The sequence below is a fragment of the Grampus griseus genome, assembly GCF_964374135.1.
Source record: "Grampus griseus genome assembly, chromosome: X".
Classification (NCBI taxonomy): domain Eukaryota; kingdom Metazoa; phylum Chordata; class Mammalia; order Artiodactyla; family Delphinidae; genus Grampus; species Grampus griseus.
This window is the reverse complement of record NC_138999.1, coordinates 23,861,753-23,883,228: the sequence shown is the minus strand read 5'-3', so window position 1 is coordinate 23,883,228 and position 21,476 is coordinate 23,861,753. Positions and strand designations below refer to the sequence as shown.

Genomic DNA, 21,476 nt, shown 5'->3' with positions numbered 1-21,476 from the left:
GGAGGACCCCCTGGTTTCTGGGCTTCTCCTCCCTTCGTTCCTTTAGCAAAGGCACTGCAGCAGCTTTTGAGATTGCTAATCTCTGAGTTGCCTCATTATCTCCTATTAGGTTTTTCACCTATCACCTATGTAATCACTTCCAATATTAAATTCCCTCTGTCTTAAATATTCTGAAATATTTCTGTTTCCAGAATGGAACGTAACGTGTGCATACTTAAACACAGTTTTATTTAATTTACCTGTACTTAACCCTCTGTTATATGTTTTCTGCTTCCATGCTCCCACACTTGAAATTGCTCTGGCAACATCATTAGTGGCAAAAAATATTGCTAAATCCAATGGACAAATTTTAGATTTGGATATTTCTGCTTTGTTTGACACTTCTGACTATTCACTTTCTTAAACTATTTGTTTCCTTTATTTCTACAGTGCTAATCTTTATTATTTCTACCTCTCTGATCATCTTGCTTAATTTCTTTCATGACCTTCTAATCCTTTTCTCATTTTTTTTTTTAAAAATGTTGTTTCCTTTCATCTCATTTTTATCCTCTACTTGGATGAACTTTCCTAATCTTAAAATATAAAGTACCATTTAAATGCTGATGATTCTCAAATCTATTTCTCCATCATTAACATATTAATGTACCTCAGAAGCATATTATTTGGTACTTGCTGATAATTTCCAAAAGTGAATTTATTACCTTCTAACTTTCTAGAAACATACACCAAACAAAGCAAGCACCCACAATAACTCTGCTCCTCTTCTATTGCTTATCTTGTAGATGTCACTATAATCCAACTGAACACTGAAGACAAAAATGTGGGCTCTATTATTGACCACCGTGTCTGCAATGAGTCTTGCCTCAGGTTATTCATGCCTATGTGTAGTCATCTTGCACGTATGCAACTAATAGGATATTGCCCAAATGACTGTGCTTGACTTCAAACACAAAAAGGTTTGCAGCTTATACCTTTTCCTTTTTCTTGGATAACTGGTTGTTAGGGAAAGTGAGCTGCCATTTCATGAGGATACTCAAGCAACCCTATGTAGATATTTATTGGCAAGGAAATTAGTCCTCCTGCCATGAGCCAGCAAGGCACAGGCTTCCTGCCAACAGCCATGTGAGTGAGCTATCTTGAAAGCAGATCCTTCAGCACTAGCTGACATCATGACTGCAACCACATGAGAAGACCCAAGCCAGAACCATGTAGGTAAAGCTGCTCCAGATTCCTGACTCACAGAAACTGAAATAATAAATGTTATTGTTTCTAGCTGCTAAGTTTGGGGGTAATTTGTTGTGTGGCACTGAATAACCAATACAACTATTCTGTCTCTCCTTACTAATCATCAAGTTCTGTCAATGTCATTGCACAAATATTAATGAAATCCACTTTTCATCTTCAAATACTATTGTCCTAGTCAGGTCTTCATCAACTCTGGATTGGATTTAGCCCTCAAAATTATCTCTTCTCCTAGCACGATACTTTTCAAATCCATTCCCCATTCCACTTTCTAAATGATTTACAGAGAATTCAAATTAACCATTCCACTTTTATGCAATAAAGATGTTAAAAAAAACCAAAAAACTCCAGTGGTTCTTCTGCATTAATATGAAAGTAAAGTATTTGCCATGATGTAAAAAGTCTTAGGTAACCTGAAAGCTTTTATTTTCCTATCCAGTTTTATTTCTCACTACTTCTCAGAACTCACTTTGTACAATAGAAATAAATACTGGACTGTTTTTTGACCTTGACACACAGCAGCTACATACCTCTATGTCATTTCTCCTAAGTTTCCTCTTCTTATAAACCCTTCTATCATCTTCTTCCTGACCACTTCATTATCAACTTTTGAGACCTAACTCAAGAATCATTTCCTCCAGGTAAACTTCTATAACTCCTGGAGGTCCGATGAAATAAACTCCTTTTGTTAACCTATAGGACTATTTAAATCCCTCTATCATAGCACTTACCACGTCATAATAAAATTCTTTAAGCATCTGTTTCTCCTACTACTATGTGTGTGCAATGAACTGAATGCTTGCGTCTCCCTAAAATTCATATGTTGAAATCCTAACCCCATAGGTAATGGTATTAGGTCGTGGGACCTTTGGGAGGTAATTAGGTCATGAGAGTGGGTCTCTCATGAGTGGGATTAGTGTACTTGTAACAGAGACCCCAGTGAACTCTCTAGCTCTCTTTCCACCATGTGAGAATAAAAGGAGAAGTCAGGAGTCTGAAACCTCACCAGAACCCAACCATACTGGTACCATGATCTCAGACTTCCAAGAGTGTAAGAAATAAATGTATGTTGTTTAAGACACCCAATTTATATTTTTGTTATAGCAGACCAAACTGATGAAGACAGTGTGGAAGAACAAATCTTCACATTGATTTTGAATAGAAATCTACTGATTGCATGCTTTATTTACTTGTAGTTTGCAAGTCTGCAAATGGAACAAAGAGACTCAGGGGATTGAGGTTTTCTGACTAGCAGAAGGAGTTATATGAGAGAGAGAGAGAGAGAGAGAGAGAGAGAGACTAGACAAATTTAGATAGAAATAGTGGTGGATCAAATTAGTACAAGGCCAGTGGGTTATTTTATGGGCTAAGTGATCAATTTACATTTCTAAAAGAAATATTTAACAATATAAGTAAACAATATTTCCTGCAACAAACATGATTTACAAGTTTACATGGATAAACTATTACATTTATAAATCTTGCTTCTTTTTACTACTTATTATGCATAAGAAGAGGTTCTTGTAACTCAGACAACAGATTATGCATAGTTTGATCTTAAATAGATTTTTCTTACATAGTCCTTTCTTTACAGTATTCTGAGTTAATCAGAATATGTTATCTAAAATTTACTTCCTTATTTTTAATGAGATATGTTGTACCAATTCCAGCATTTTAAGTCAAATAATAAATATAATTGTAATTCCCCTTTTCTTTAATTATAGGTGTAAAATAAAAACAGTTTATAATTGTTAATGTCCAAAATAGGAAACATCTGAATATCAGGGATTATGTCAATCATTTCTATACATTCAGTACGTAGATAATACCTAGCCTATATCAGATACTCCATAAATATTGTTTATATAAGAGTGAATTGGATCAAATGATGGATCAATGATATCACTAATATATTAACACATCATATATGGGATAATATGAGTAGATTATCATTTATTTAAGGCTTGAGTTTTGATCCAATTATCTGAGAAAATAATCATTAAAGACTAAAACATATTTTAATAAACTGTACACTGTAACTTAGATTTGCAACAGATTTTAATAATATTGATTAGGGTCACACACATGGTGGTTAGTGACATCAACTCTAGGAAGTGAGAGAATAAGTGTAACTGATCCCATGATACACTTTTCGGGGGTTGGGGAATGAAAGATATATGCAGGTGTAATGAGGTCATTAATTTAGGATGATGTCTAAAATATTAAGTAGGATTGTTGATCTGTTCATTTCCTATCAACCGTAATATCTTGCTATGATAATGAGAACATTATAGGTGTAGATGAAAGGGAAATAAAAGAAGCCTCCTACCGAGAGTGACAGTTGACAAGAATGGAGAAAGCAGAGATATCAACAACTATGTCAAAAAACATTACAATTGGGAGAATTCAGAGAGTAATTTAAACTCTGAAAAATTTAATAATGCCAGGGAATATTATTGATTTCTAGCACAATAAAATAAATCATTTTCATAATATTTTCTTCTGTCATTAATAAAAAGTAAAATTAGGTTTAGTATACCCAGTTATAAAGTAATTGAAAATCAAGAGAATGCACTGAAAATAGCTTATTTCTAGAAAATGTTGAAGACTTAATTATGCAATGAATTCATCAAATAATGTGTTATTTCTAAATTACATAATATAATGTCCTTCTAAAACAAATATAATAATTTAAAATAGATGCATAGTATAAAACATAAGACAAAGATAAAATGTATTTACCTGCTTTATCTTTTAAGGATATAAAATATGCACAACTCAAGTTTCACCTTTTATCCCCTTACCATTTCTGCCTCCAAAAGTAGCCTTTATATTGCAATTGGTATGTACCCATCCCATGCAGGCTTTTAAATTTTTCATAAGCATGAACATACATACAACTATAATAATTGTAGTAAATAAAATTCACATTTATTGAATATAAATCTGTGAGAAGCACCATTCTATGTACTTTACAAGCATTCATTTATTTAAGCTATGTAAGTAACTCCTTATGAGATAAATTTTATTATTCCTATTTTATTTACTTATTGAAGTATAGTTAGCTTACAATATTATATTAGTTTCAGGTGTACAACATAGTGATTTGATATTTTAATACATTATAAAATGTTCACCACTATGAGTCTGGTTACCGTCTGTCACCACATAAAATATTACAATGTTATTGCCTATATTCCCTAGGCTGTACATTACATCCCCACGACTTATTTATTTTACAACTGGAAGTTTGTACTTCTTAATCCCCTTTACCTATTTCACCCACCATTATTCCTATTTTAAGCATGAGGAAAGTAAGATACAGAGAGGATAAATAGATTTACCCAAGATGACAGGATGTAGTCTCAGGATTTGAACCAGATAGTCTCTATCTAGAGTCTGAAATTTTAACCATTAATTGCACTTATTTTTTAAATTAAAAATTTTATTTTGAGATAATTATAGGTTCATCTGTAGCTATAAGAAACAATATAGAGAGATCCTGTGTCCCCTTTACCCAGTTTTCCCCAATGGTAACACTTGTAGAACATTACTACTCTATGAAACAGGATACTGAAATTAATAAAGTCAAGATACAGAATAATTTTATCACCACAAGGATCCCTCATGATGACTTTTACAGCTACTATCTGCCTGTCCCTGGCCAACTGAAACCACCAGTCTCATCTTCATTTCTATAATTCTGTCATTTCAAGAATGTAATATAAATGGAATAATATAGTTTGTAATATTTAGGGGGATTGCTTTTTGTTAATCAGCATAATTCCCTGGAGATCATCCAGTTGTTTTGCATATCAATATTTCATTCTTTTTCATGCTGAATAGTATTCCATGATATGGATTACCACAGTTTGTTTAACTATTCACCGTTTGAGGGACATCTGGGTTGTTTCTAGTTTTGGCTATTACAAATAAAACTGCTATGAGCACTTAATTAGTGTACAAACTTTTGTGTAAACATAAGTTTTCACTGCTCTGGGATATATATGGCTGGGTTGTACAGTAATTGCATGTTTAGTTTTATAAGAAACTGCCAAACTGTTTTCCAGAATGGCTGTACCATTTTTACATCCCCACCAGCAACCTATGAGTGATCTAATTTCTCCACATCCTCACCAGCATTTGATGTTGTCATTATTTTTTATTTTAGCCATTCTGATAGTTGTGTAGTGATATCTCATTGTGGTTTTAATTTGCATTCCCCTAATGGTTAATGAGGTTGAACATCTTTCCATGTAACTATTTGCCATCCATATATCCTCCTCAGTGAAACATCACTTCATATCTTTTGCCCATTTTATGATTGGATCTATTGGCTTTTCGCTGTTGAGTTTTGCAAGTCTTTATATAGTATGCTAGATATTAGTCCTTTATTGGATAGCTTGTCTTTTCGTCCTCTGAATAGGATATTTCACAGAGCAAAAGTTTTTAATTCTTATGAGACCCAATTTATCAGTCTTTCCTTTTATGGAACATGGTTTTGGTCTACAGTCTAAGAACTCTTATCTAGACCTAGATTCCAAAGATTTTTTCCTATTTTTTCAAAGTTTTATAGTTTTCCTTTAACATTTCAGTATCTGTTTTTAAGTTAATTTTTGTGTAATGTGTGAGGTTTAGGTCAAGATTCTTTGTTGTTCTTATTGTTTTGCCCAGGGATGTCCATTTGCTATAGCACTATTTGTTGAAAAGGTTATGCTTCCTCCATTAAATTCCTTTTGCATATTTGTAAAAAAAAAATCAGTTGAGCATATTATGTGAACTGCCTCTGGGTCCTCTGTTCTGTTCCTCTGATAATACAACACTGTCTTGATTACTGTAATTATATAGTAGGAGTTAATATTGGGTAGAAAGATTTCTCTCATTTTATTCTTTTTCATTGTTTTAGCTATTCAAAAGCCTATGCCTTTCCATATAAATTTTACCATAACATTTTCTATATCTACAAAAATCCTTGTTGGGATTTTCATAGTAACCACACCAAACCTATAGATCAATTTGGGGAGAACTGACATTTTTACTATATTGAGTCCTCTAATCCATGAAGACAGTATGTATCCCCATTTATTGAAGTCTTCCTTGGTTTATTTCATTAGTAAGATATTGTAACTATTTTGTGAAGACAATGATCATTTCTCCCCACTGTCTCATCTGAACAACCTCAATATCCATTATGCTGGTCACTCTGCAATCACCATGCTAAGTAAAAACTAAAAGAGCACCTATAGCTGGCTGTTGCTAAAACTCAAAAAGATATCACACTTCATTAAGCTTCACACACACACACACAGACACACACAGACACACACACACACAGACACACGGTACACTAAGAAATCTCCGAACACCTATCCGGGGGATCACGGCCATTATGAAACACACAAACACTCTCCCATACACTCAGCAGGGAGGAGACCCTAACAAGGAGGGATCACAGGGGTAACAGTGAGACTGGCATTTTATCTGCCTAGGCATTCTGGCGCTATTGACCAGGATGGATGCAGACTTCTCACAGGAATTTTCAGCATACATATTCTGTACATGATTTGTTAGATTTATACCTAAATATTTCATATTCTTTGTTAATGTAAATGGTATTGTTTTTTTAATTTCATTTTCCACATGCTGATAGCTAATATATAGATATGCAATTGATTTTTATGTGTTAATTTTGTATTCTAAAACATTGCTAATCTCACTTATTAGTTCTAGTTTTTTTGTTTTTTCTTTTGGATTCTTTAATATTTTCAATATAGACAAGGATGTCATCTGCAAATAGTGAAAACTTTATTTCTTCCTTTCTAACCAATCGGTATGCCTTTTATTTATTAATTATCATCATCATCATCATCATGCTTTATTTCAGTGGTCAGAATGCCGAGTTCTATGTTGATTAAGAGTGGTGAGAGTGGGCATCCTTGTCTTGTTCCTGATATTAGGGGGAAAAATAATGTCTTTCACCTTTAAAGATGATGTTAGCTGTAGGTTTTTTGTAGGTGCTCTTTATCAAATTGAAGAAGTTCCACTCTGTTCTCAGTCTGCTGAGAGTTTTCATCATGAATAGATGTTGGATTTTGTCATATGCCTTATGTGTCAATTGGTATCATGATATGATGTTTATTCTTTAGCCTGTTGAATTGTGGATTAAATTCACTTTCAAATGTTGGACCAAAGTAGTTGCATCAACATGCATGTCCATTAATGTTCTTAACCAATACTAGGCCTTTCACACTTTATAGTTTTTGGCCTTCAGAGGGGAGTGAAATTGTATCTAGTTGTATCAATTTGTGTTTTCCAAATTTCTGGTAAGAATATATTTTTATGTTAAATTCAAGTTTCCTATTCTGTGAAATTCCTGTCTGTGTCCTTATCTGTATTAGGTTTTTGTTAACGATTTATAGGAGTTATTTGCTTTGGTACCCCTAACATATATATGATATTTTTGCATATAATGTCTGTTGTATATGATATTATACTTCATAAATTCTGCTATAAGTGGCAAATTTTTTCAACATTATATTTCTGAGATTCAGCCATACTGAAACATTTGGCTTAATTTTACCTTTCACATTTTATGAAAATAACACATTCCATACATCCATTATCTTGTTAATAAGTATATACAGTAAGATTGTTTCCATTTTTTTCCATTTTTATGAACATTTTTCTACATGGGTTTTTTGGAATATTTGTAAGAGTTCCTCTAGGAGAAAAATTATTGACTTATAGACTAAAGGCATTGTGATAGAGTACTAACATGTCTTCCCAAGATTCTTATCCCCGGTATACACACACTTTCTCCCAGCTTCTCAATAAAACACTAATCTAGGTACTGGTGTGAAGAGATTTTGCAGATGTCAAATAGTCCCAAATCATTTGACCAAGTGTTGTCTTGAAATCAGTCAATTGAGCATGGTATAACTGACTGTGGTCTCTGCAATTTCTACCCCAGGGGTAGTAATTCTAAATTTTTGCCTCCTCATCTTTATTGTATCAGCCATTCCAATTGGTGTATTAGCCTCTAATCTTTCTTTAATAGGAGGTGTTTTGGTTTTCTGATTAATTATGACTGATACACTTTTTCTTGCAGTATTTATCTTTGTTTTTAAAATGTTCATATAATGTCTTATTCTTGCTTGAGATATGATGTGACTGTGTATTTCCATTGCTACAAAAAAAATAATTTCCATTTTCTTTAACTCTCTCTTGTACATCATATGCCATCTATTTTTAAATCGATAGGATACAAACAAAAAACAGCATATTTTTTACAGGTACAGAAATAAAATGATTGTGAGAAGAATTCACTACATATCACTCCTATTGTTACTAAAATGACATAGTACCTAATGTCAGGGAACATAACACTTTTCTTCACTGAATACCCTTATGTGTATCCTCAAGAATATTGGAAACTGAGAGAACTTGATCCACCTTGCTGGAGTGTATTACATTTAAAGTGTACCTGAGTATTTTTAAAGAAAAGACTGCAAAATTCTTCTATAAAGCAATTCATCTTCGAGTTCCTCCTCCTCCTTCTCTTTCTTCTCCTTCTTTATCTCTTCCCTTCACCTTCACCTTCCCTTTCTTTTTCTTACGTGTCCCATCTTAATTATGCAAATATGAAGAAAGGAGGCGCCTGTTGCCTTGGGAGATGTATATATCTGCAGTATAATTAGCCTAGCAAAGAAGGCTCCTCTTAATATCCCTTGGTTGCAGATTCTGTTTACTGGGAGGAGATGGATAAATGTGCCTGAGAGCCAATGAGTCACATGGGAGGAAAGGATTAAAACTCTTGCAAATCCCTTTGGAGGTCAAACATTATTAAAAACTCACTGATGTTTTGTGATGGTTCTAGGCAAGATCTGCTGACATGAAAGGCCACCAAGCACAAGCTATGTGCTATGTAGAAATGGGTAAAGCAGTTGAAGATCTAGACTCTTTATTAAGAGGACTATTCAACTCAAGAAACAGAAACTGGATTCCTGCTGATATAATCATTCGAGGATGCGAGCATTTGATTTGATTTCAAGTTCAAAAAGCAAATCACACTTAAACTTTAAATAAAGCAGTGCATGTAAAGTACCTCTGTAGTCTCTGACAGTAAGTGGCTACTCAGTAAATAACAGTTATTTATTCTATAACTCCTCCTCTACCCACACTGGGGGGAAGAAATAGAATATGTATCATTTGGTTGGAATTTGCAGATTTCTTTTGGGCTTCTGTTCACTGCAAAGCACAAACTCCCAATTGATCCTCCCTTCATCTCTAGAAAGTCCTCTTACCATTATTATTAACAGCTCTTCTATAAAACTGTCACAATTCAAGTAACTTCGTGTCTTAGACCTCTTTTCTGTCCTTACAACATATGAAGGGACTTCCTGTGGCTGATCAACATTTATTGATCCAAATATTTGCTGTCTTCCAATAGCATTGAATTAAAATTATTCTTAATTATATCAATCCCAAAATTTTAAGATTATCCCATTATAGATGTACTTTATTGAATTTAAATAATCTAATTATCAAAATATTTATATATTAGGATTTCTAAATTCTTTAACACTAATAAATATTAACACTGTGGGAAATATTTCATCTTCTGACGTTGTTTATTAACAAACTCAGTTTGTGTGTGCATCACAGTAGTACACTTAATCAAGCCAAACTATTTTTATCCAAATAGATGGAGAAAATTATTAGGTCAACTCTTTTGCTTAGTAAATCTACACTCATTTCAAAAAATTATTCATGGAGATCCCCACCTTCTATATGCTGCCAATATTATCAATGAAAAAAATAGTGCTATTTTTGAAATGGCAGTTATATAAACTTACCTTTCCACATTTTCTTAAAAGTGACCTACCTTTTAAAGATTCAAGGCATGTATTTTATTTCAAATAGCATGTTTTACTGCTGTAACAATTTAATCTACTTGCCTACTCCTTCAAAACTTAAGTTCTTGATTTTTTTAAACTCATCACATTTTTTTACAATCCCTTCTCCCTCTTCATAGACAGCATTCTTGATTTTTAATAGAAATTGCATATATTTAAGGTGTACAACATGGTGTTTGATATACAATACATAGTGAAATGATTACTACAGTCAAGTTAATTAACACATCCAGCATTCTTGTTTTTACTTAAAAGCATCACAATTTTCAAAATTGTATTCCTCCACTTGTCATAGAGTAAAAACCTCCTTTTGGCTTAAGTTATGGGTGTTTTCCTATCTCATATTTTGCTCTGGAAATAGAGGAACAACTAACTTTAAATCTAAAACGTATTTATAAATTTACATCAAGAATTTTAAAGTCTTTTAAATAGAATTATGGCATGTTTTATACTGTTTTGTTAACAACCACTTGCAAATAAGAGGCATTTGGCAATTGTTAAACTGAATTATATTCTCCTTATTATCATATGTAGATTTATATCTAAGATGAACCCCAACAAAACATAGCGGCATCTTGGTACACTCAATAGGAATAAATACAATGAAATGTTTGCTCAGGTTATTAGTAAACACATGCTGATTTGTTTCCAGAAAAACTTCAAATGTTGTATTTAAAAAATACTAGAGATATTTTATACTTTAGCTTAAAAAACAAAGACACTAGTGTATTGATAAATGGTAGTTTGTGCAATCACTTCTGATTTGGTATACTGGGGTAGAAATTTTCAGAAAAGTGAGAAATAACTTACTAAAAGTGAGTATGTACTATGTATTTTGTAAAAGTGCAGGTAGTTATTATATTGCTGTAGCCCTTCATTATGAAGATAACTATATGTTATTGCAGCCCAGACCACATTCGCAAGTTTGTAAAGAGATACCTAACTAGCTGTGTTCACAAAACTGCTACAAACCAAACACTCACAGCATTTCATTTCATTCTCAGTGCCAAATCAAAGATGAAGTACCTGGATAGGGTATGCCTTTGTACAATTAAATGGGAACATTCAGGATGAAGGAGCAAAATTGCCCAAGTTCACACAGTTTGAATATGTCAGATCAAGAAATAGAACTCACATCTTGTGCGTCCAGAGACATTTCTAAGACTGTTTCTATATGACTGTTGCTTCTAGACTATCTGTATCCAGAACTATGTCCATAGATGATGTTCTCTTCCCCCTTCCTAGATGCCTCTATACACATCCCTTCTTCACCTGTACTGAGCTAATTGGCTTTCATTTGAGGTAGGAAATATGACTCTGACCCTTGACAGATTTAGAACAGATTTTTATTTCTATTCTTGTTTCACAGGGGTGAGATTTATGAATGCTATTTAAATACTTCTTAATTTAAATGTGCTAAAATAATATGAAGTTAGAAACTCTTTAAATGGGTGGTAATTCCAAGTATTCAAACACATTAGGAAATGTAGACGAGGTCATTTTGCAAAGTTAAAAGTGCAAGAACTCAAAGTATCTAATTTAAAAATTAATTTATTCTTGTATCTGTTATGGAATTAGTTTTCCTCTTCCTTTTTTTCCTGTACTATTTTTCTCTCCTCCTCTTACTTCACAGGCATATATTCAGATATCCAGCCCCTGTCAATGAGCCTCCTTAATTGAGCCAGGTGGTCTTGGAGGCAGAATTTCACCAGGAATACTAAAGGTAGTGCTTATGTGGATGCTCTTTAAAGCCCCAGAGGACATTTGGCAATGACTGAAGACGTTTTTGGTGTCATAACTAGAGTACAGGTGCTTCTGTCATCTAGGGGATAAAGACCAGGGATCCTGCTAAACATCCTTTATGCACAAGACACCCCCAACACACACACACACACACACACACACACACACACCCCAAAGAATTATCTGACCCAAAATATCAATAGTGCTGAGACTGAGCAACTCTGACCTAGGTAGGCATGGATCTCATTTTCTACTACGGAAATCTTGTAAAAAGTTTTTTATGATTAACCTCTTAGCAAGCTCTATCTAACTCACTGGCAGAGATTATATTTATGATTGATATGATCTAGTGCACTATCCAGTATAGCAGTCACTAGCCACATGTGATTATTTACATTTAAATTAAATTTGTCATTGAATAAAGTGAAAATTTCAGTTTCTTGGTCATACTAGCCAGATTTTGAGTGCTCGATAACCACATGTGGCTAGAGGTTTCTTTATTAGAACATTTCCATCATTGTAGAAAGTTCTATTGCACAATGCTAATCTAGAGACTCCACATATGAACCACAGTGAAAGTGAAATATCTGATAGACACCATGAATGATATATCATGTGTGTGAAGGAAATGGGGGTGGGAAATGTTATCTATTCTGAAGTTTATATTTTTACTTTTAATGATCAGTCATGTACCTACAACAATATCTAGAGAGGTTAAGGACTGAGCAAGATAACCAAAAATAAAGTAAAATAAAAATAAATTTTTCTTGAGAACGATTGAGGCCACGCTCTAGAATTTTAACTATACACATATAATATGCAAATATGTGTTCAACAGCCTATACGATGGGTTTTAAACATTGATTTCCGTTTCTTTTTCAATCAATGAAATAGGATAATAGTTAAGCAACTGTTTTCCTCTTCTGTGTCAAAAGCTGCCTTGGGCCTACCTCACACTATTTGCACTGGGATATATGTCTCTGCTTCATAGCTCTGATTGTGTAAACCTTACTGGGTTTGCTAAGAACAGACTGTAATCATAAAGTCTGTGTAATTTCCCTCTGAAAAATTATTGCATTCCTCTCATATGTTTGGTTTAACCCAGATTGTGGTCCTTAGTATAGCTGCAATATCTGATCTTATTCCACATAAAATTAGAAGGAAACAGAATTCTCTATGCTTTAAAAGAAAAATTGCACCAGATCGGTTCAACAGCCAAAGGAAAACATATTCAAGACTATTGCAATAGGGGAGAGAGATATAACTCAGCTTCACTGAAACAAAAAGCAGGAAAATTTTAAAGGCTGAGGTGAGCTAATGGAAAAATACTGGAGGATGTTGGAGGGAAGTGTGTCAGTGTGATTAGGCTATCTGTGTTTGCTAACTGGTGCTTATTTAAGTTAGTTTTCAACTATCACAGAGTCTGGGAAACATTTCTGATAATTACATTTCAAAGGTATGGCTCCCACGTCTTTGAAAAAGACATTCCTAGGTTGTAGAAGACTTACATCTCAAAGAGACAGAGAAAAAATATTAGCATTGCCAGTTTTCTTAAATAAATGTTCTACAAAAAGGAAGTCAGGGGTCTGTAGTTAGGAAGAAGCCTGGCTAAAGTTTAGTCAAGCTGAGGGGAATGTTAAGGCTGTCTTGGTTAGTACACAATGAACTGTGACATTTTAACCCTAAGTTGCTGGAAAGAATAATTACTGATTTGAGTTTAGGTCAGAAAATGGAATCTTCCATTGAGCAATATCACACCGCCCCTCATACAACACAATTTACACATTTTATCACCCTGAATGAGGCCTAAGACAGTGCTATTTAGTTTTGTTTTGTTTTCAGGTAAGCAGCTTCAAGAAAACCAGTACTGAGTAATGGAAGGAAGAAAGAGTCTGAAACAGTAAGGGCAATTGTACCTAATTATCAACTTGATGACAAATTGAAATTATAATGGAGTTAATCACAGTTAAGGCATACAAAACTGGAGTTGGGCAGCCATTAAGGATCTGGTTTCAGACACATCTTTGCACCACTGAGAACTTGAATTTTCTTTGAACTCTACCAGAACCAAGGACATCACCAGCCAGCTGCAACCTTATGGTCTCAAGGTTGCTTGTAACTAAGCAACCATTTCGGACCCCAACCAACCATTACTTAACAAGCACCCTTACTTCTTGCCAGCTCCAATTATAATTCTTGATAAACAACTTACGTAAATAACTGTAACCTTCAGGATTTTGCCTTTATCAGCCTCCTCCATGTTGTAGTCGGGCGGAACACAATTCAAGTGCTTCTTGAAGCTGTGTCTCCCAAGGTGCAGTACTAACAAACCCGAAATAAACACTAAAAAGAAAAAAAATCCAATCAGTTCTCTATTACTGAAATTTTGTTTAACAAGCTGAACCGAATTAGGACACAAAATTCATTCATTTTCAGAGTTTCTAAGAGTACCTTCTAAGTCCATAGCTATACTATAGTGAATCAGATTTGAGGACAAAGTCTCCATTTCAGAAGCTCACAGAGTAGGAGAGATAAGCTCCTGGCCAATTGGTCATCTCAAAGAGAATTTGCATGGGGCAGACGTGCAGAGTTTCCTGGTTTCTGAGCAATATTTTAATTTTAACCTCATAAGACTATTGTGCTGCTTTTACCCCAAACAGTGTGGGTTCTAACTTCTCCTTCATCTCCAGAATAAGGCAAGTCTCCCAGTCTCATTTGTCCATAACATTGCCTTTGAAAGCATTTATCACAATTGCAAATATTTAGTTATTTGCGTAATCACTTAGTTTTAAAATTACCTGCCCTAATAGCCTGTGAACTCCATGAGAGCATGTATACTCATAGCTTCCTTTTCCATTGCTGTGTCTCTAGCCTCTAGCTTAGCACATGGCCAAGAGTAGGTATTAAATGATTATTTTCAATGTAGTGATACTGTGTGATAAACTCTTTGCTTCTTAAGAAACTTACAGGTAAATTCCTTTTACTCTGCATCAGACTTCTTAAGGAAATTTTCTAAAATGTACTATTTGTTCCTTTAAAAATAATATTGCATATTCAAAACAATTCAGAGCACAATGAAGCATTTCATAAGTTATGAGCACAGATTTGTCTCCATATGTTATATGTCATAATATATATGTTATTAATTTTCAAGATAGAGAGAAACCCAATCTCCTCACATACTTCAAAATAAACATTTTATAGATAAAAGTGGCATAACTGAAGTGAACCATATCAGTTTTTAAAAATGTACAAAGAGTATGTGGCCAGTAGGGTTGGTGTGTATTTCCACTGATGGTCAGAAACAATTTTAGACTAAAAAAATAATGATGTAGTCATGAAAAACAAAGGACACAAATGAGACACAATAAGGGCAATGAGATTATGCTACTTAAATGTAACTCAAATATATTGTATGCCTAATATATCTTAGATACTTTATAAATTGCATTTAACAAAGTAAAATAAATTTTTTGTTGAGGAAATATTACCCTAAGAAGGTTAGCTAGAAAATAGCAACAGAAGCTAAAAGAATGGAAAAATGATAGTTTAAACCTTATCCCTAAAACCTAACTCCAGTATTTAAGTTTGAATTAGATAATTTTCCCAACTGAGATTCTTCATGTATTTAGTAAGCTTGACTGGACTGATTCTAATTCATTTTCATACACAATGAGTCCTGCTCTTTAGAAACTCTACACTATGTAATGTTTCACGTCACCTTTACATTTTTAAATAGTTCACTGCCAACCAACATTTGCTCATAAGGGTTCAATAAAAATGATGAGGATATAAAGAATGAATGATATTTTAACCTTGTTCTTTTCTCTTCCCATTGGGCATATTACATTATCACAGTGTTCAAATCTGCATCAAATCTTATAATCCTGGGTTATTTGTAAATGTTTTAGAGATAGTTGAATTTTTTGGAAAGAACATTTTAAATTAAATTTATGTATTTAATTTTCTGATAGACAATCAGAGCCTTTTGATCTAAAAATTATTCCTCAAATGTCTTGTAGAAAAAGTGACTCAAGAATAAACTCATGCAGAAAATATTTTCTCATGCAGAAAATATTGCCTGAGCTTTATTGAGATATAACTGACACATTGTGTAAGTTTAAGGTGTACAATGAGATGAATTGATACATTTATATATTGTGAAATGATTACAACAATAAGGTTAGTTAACATATCCTTCACCTCACATAGTTACCATTTTTTAACTATTTTAGATGGCCAATTACTTTTCCAAGTTATATGTCAATATATGTAAAGAGAGAGGTTTTCTCTGAAAAGTCCTACTTTTTGTTTAATATTTCTGTTATATAACATATTGTATTATATGTTGGGGTTAATTTTTTCCAAAACAAAAATGAATGTTTAATACTTTGTTCTTAAAAAATAAAGTATATGATATGTTGATTTTAAATTTTGAAGAAAACTGTGATATTCTTATAAATTAACCAACTACTTTCCCTCCCCCTCTCCCTCTTTTCCAGATGCCTCCCTTATCCAGATGTCTAGGACTTCCAACCAACTTCCAAAGGCTTTGCGTTTTTCTCATCTTAAAAAATTTCCCTATTATTTGATTCCTATGATTGTATTTGCTTACTATATACCATTAAGTGTCGATCATGTTGTCTAGGGCTCAGCAAACTACCTCCCCTTGGACAAATCCAGCCCACCACCTGTTTTTGTTAATAAAATTTTATTGGAAGAAAGCCACGCCCGTTCATTTGCATGTTATCTTTGGCTGATTTTATACTACAAGGACAAAGTTGAATAGCTGTAACAAAGATCATATGGCCTGCAGAGCTTAAAGTATTTACTATCTGGCCCTTTGCAGCAAAAGTTTGCTGTCTCCTATCCATTGCCTGATATATAGCAGGTGCTGAATATATACTCATACATTAATTACATTAATAGATGATGGATGGCAAATGATAGGGAGATGCAGGCTTTATGTAAGAGGAGACCACTTCCTTCATTCCGGGTGTTGAGATCCAAATTGGCTTCTGGAGTATGAGTGGGTTTTATTATGGTTAGAGAGAAAGAAAAATGTAACTCTTCACAGAAACAATAAATATTGGGACCAGGTGGTGAAGTGAACTAAAAGATTTAGTTCTTGGCTGTTGTAAAAAACATATAATTTCATATCAGAAGAGTATACGAATATCTGATTGCCTCCAATTCTCAAAAATTGGATGCTCAGTAAGAACACTAAGTGTGGTAGAGTTCACTATTACCTAATTTAAGAAATTTTCACAGCCTATTGTGTTTCTTATCTTGAGGTACTTTCATTGCTACTTCTACCTTTGCTGTGGAACTGTTAACTAGTCAAAAGTGAAAATAAACAGTCAATGAATTTCTTTCTAAAGATTGCTATAAAATACTTACAGTATAAGTTAGGAGTTTGGAATTAACCTATTCACACTACTATATGTAAAACAGATAACCAACAAGAACCTACTGTATAGCACAGGGAACTATATTCAATATTTTGTAATAACCTATGAGGGAAAAGAATCTGAAAAAAATAGATATATATGTATATATAACTGAATCACTTTGCTGTACACCTGAAATTAATATAACATTGTAAATCAACTATACTTCAATAAAAATAAGTAAATAATTTTTTTTAAAAAAATGCTTAAAGTAGAAGAGCTTGTAATATTTAGGGTTTTTAGTTATCGGAGTTATATTACAGTCCTTTGAAATATGGATAAATAAGAGCTGGCTTGAAAAAAAAGTTTAATAGAAATTATGCAGCAGAAATCCAGAGAAGGAGAAAGAATATAGTTTCTTCAGTTAGTGAAACTTGATTTCTTAGATTTCTCAAGTAGTTACTGGACTATGGAATCTCCAGAGAAGTGACTGAACACAAGAAATTTTCATGGTTGATAGAAATACATTTTCTTTGGTCAAATACGAAGCAATCTTGAGGATGGGCAAACATACTATATAAAGAGACTGTCAAACGTTGTTGTTTAAATTGTATTGCTTTTGTGGATTTAAAGTGGGTTTATAATTGTATATTATAATATATTTAGTATAAAATAGAATGTATAATTGGATTCTTCAAAATATAGAAATGATATTTATGTCTCATTTCTACTTTCAGAATTCCTTATTTCATTTTTTCCATTTAAATTATCTCTGTCGTGCTGTTTTACATTCTTTTTATCTGCTGTTTTATTTATATTTATATTTGTTTATGAAGATAGAAAAATTCATAATAAAGGATGTGGTTGGCAATAAATAAGCTGTGAGACTGCATATTTTGTAACAGAGGAAGCTTGGGACATGAAACAGAAGCCCTGAGCGTTAAACTTTCACTCTCTGTGGACGCAGGGGGCTGCGGCATTACTCCCGAATAAAAGAAGACCTGGCTGTGGAGCTGTGAGGACTTGAAAAATCTGTTTACAAGCATGGTGCCCAATTTGCAAGTTAAAGTGGAATATAGCTGGAAATAAATTTAAGAAGCAAATCCACCTGCCATAAAGAGCACTGCTTTTCAACCAAGAGGCCAAAGAAAAGTAATAGTTGGGAAAGTCCTGATCTTAGAACCAGGCACTTTGAATAAAAATTATTAACACTGGAGAGGGAACTGCCATATAAAATGCTTGTATCAGACCATCTAGTTTGGTGGATGAGGAAATCCGGCATATCTAGTCATGAGGTATTTGCAGGACAAAAAGCAAAATATCAATCCATTGTTAGAATATCTTCCATCCTCCTCCAAATGGTAGAATTCAAGAATGGAAAAGAGACCTTACAAATGAAGAAGAGACTGAAATGTCAATAACAGCCTACAAAAGAACTGACTTTTCTTTTCTTTCCTTTTTCTCTTTCTTTTCCCCTTTCTTTCTTTCTCTCTCTCTCTCTTTCTGTTTTTTCATTTATCAATGTTTTATACAATCAACAAGCATTGAGTGGCAATTATAATTTATTGTGATAAACACTGAAGATAAAAAGATAAAAAATAAAGCAATATAGTAAATGGATTAATAGAAATGTGCACATAGTATTATTGGGCACCTAGAGGAAGAATGTAACACCATTTAAGATGAGGAATTCAGGAAAGAAATAACCTCAATATTGAGTCATTGGTATGAGTATGAATATTGAATATTGAGTCATTGGTATGAGTATGAATTGGCTGCAGGAATAGGGACAGGAAAGAAGTGAGGTAGAGATTGAGCAGAAGATATTTTTGGCAATTAGTATGTTATAAGGAAAGTCTTTGAAAAGCAAAACTACACAGTGTATGAAGGAAACAAGTACCATTCTGGGTTACTGAAGCCAGAAATTTGAGGCAGGGAAATGGTCAGTGATAAGAAAAAGGGTCAGGTCATAGAGAGCCTTGTATAAGTCTTTTAGAAATGTTGGAATCCATACTATAAGTAACTAGGACCCATGGAAGCATTTTCAGCAGCTGAATTATTTGAAATATTGCTTTTTAAATAATGTTGGTGGCTTTTTACAGGGTTTCCACATTTTTAGTGGGGGTTACTGAATATTGATTAGTCACCCAAGCAGATTTAGGAAGTTGTAATAGTGAGATGTTAGATTTAAACTTGAAATATTGAAGTTGTTATGAGAATGAATAGAAGGGAGCTTACTAAAAATATTTAGAGGGTAAAACTGACAGACTATTATAACGAATTTGATGTCAGGGTTGAGAGAAAAAAGAGATTTAAAAATGATACCTAGCTGGAATGGTTGGGTGGATGGTGGTATAACTAAGTAAGATATAAAATAATCTAGAAGGAAATAAAAATCTGGTAGAGGAAAGAATAGTGCAGTATTCTTATATGCTATATTTAAGGTGTCTGCAGACAGCTGGATTTAGTGTATAACTCCAGCAGAGATCTGGACAGCATAATGGTAAGGATGAGACAATGACAATGACTGGGATCTCACATATAGAGCAGTGGGTGAAAGGTAGACCATTACAAACTTTCAAGGTTGACAGATATATCCAGATTTGGAAAAACAATGGGTGAAGAATGGGAACCAATATTAGAGGCATAGGTTCAAGGAAGTAGACCATTGAAATAAGGAAACAAAACATTTGCGGCAATGTGTAGGTCAATCCAGGCTAGCTCCATCATGTCATGCTCTGTCCACTCCTAACCAAAATTTGGCTGACTCAGATGGAAGGTCCACTTTTCATTTCATTTCTCTTTACTTTCTCACTTCCATCTTGAATTTAATTCTTTGCTATATTCCTTTTGGGTTCCAAAAAACCTCCAGATTTGAGCATTTTCATGCTTCCTCTCCCATAGGCTCAACTTTCCCCGTCCCCACACCCTTGTATGTATGCTTTTCAAAATCATGCCAGTATCCTGGCAGTCTCATTGTAAGGTGATTTTGTTATTGCTTTTGTTGTTGCTTACTTGCCTTCACCATATTTGTGCCAAACAGTGTGATGGATGTTGAAGAGAGCAAAAATAAGAGGATGTTAATTCCAGTTCTTTGGGGGTTTGTAATCTAGGTATTAAGATATGCTTAAAAATCACTATCATTTGCTGTAGGAATTAGAGTGAGGTAAGCGAAAAAAAAATGTAATATAATATGATCCCAGTATTTTTAGTTTCCTTCCTTTTTCCCACTTTAGAAGTGTTAAAACTGAAACCCAGAAAGCTGATCTTGACTTTCCCAAGATCACGGTACTGGCTAATGTTTAAATGAATAGTTCTTTGGTGAACAAATGGATATTGTGGGGGCTGAAGATTCAGATTTAGGGGTTGACTGCAGGATTAACTATGCCCGCACAAAGTGCACGTTATCATAGAGAGCTATCTATTTAACTGCGTTTCTAGAAAAGGCATATTACTTAATGGAAAATTCAAAATACATGACATGTTCATTTCCATTCAGTATATCTTGCTACAATAATTCCATGTGCTTAGTAAAAAGAAAGAAAGCTCTCTAAAAACAGCAGGCCACAGTCTTTCCTTGTTGAAAAGCTTACTCTTCTTTGTCATATTGGCTGATGTTCAGCTGCACACAAAGAAGCAGGTTGTTCCTGCTGGGCTTCACAAGGAGGAGGTGACAGAAGCCCAGGTATGAGCTCATAGCCATGGTCCCCGACATGGTAGGGTACAGCAGTCCCTCCATTCTGCACAGAGTCACATGTTAATTGTATATCTGTTGAAATGCTGCTCCCTCCAATCCTGATCTACAGAACACTGTGATGAGAGCTCTAGGGAAGCCCTGTTCCAGAACCAAGGAATTTTTATGGCAGTGATATAGGAAGATGAAAACATCTCATCCACAACTTCCATTAAGTTGGCTACAGTAACCAGGCCAGGGGACCTAGGCTCCTGGTGGGAGAACTCACAGATCTTTGTGGCATGCCTATAAATGTCCAGATAGCCATCATGGATCCCCAGAGAGAGTTACTATCTTCCTGGCTACCAAGCAGATGGCACCATCCTCAAAGGCTTTTAAGTACTTGAGTCAGGACACTAAAATACGCTGTAATTGGCTGTTAAGTATAGCAATGGAAGGACATATTTGGAAGACACAGTCAGCTAGATATTGGTTCATAATTATTTGTTCTGG

General features: G+C 34.0%; 1 protein-coding gene across 1 annotated transcript in view; it reads right to left on the bottom strand.

Moving 5' to 3' along the window:
• Positions 1-21,005, bottom strand: part of LOC309839991 (programmed cell death protein 7-like) — a gene marked incomplete at both ends in the record, with an annotated part of 35,955 nt that extends 14,950 nt beyond the window's left edge. Inside the window, 1 exon segment of the mRNA XM_082682010.1 lies at positions 20,884-21,005. Coding sequence (XP_082538136.1) covers positions 20,884-21,005 — 122 coding nt within the window.
• Between the last annotated feature and the right edge of the window lie 471 nt (positions 21,006-21,476).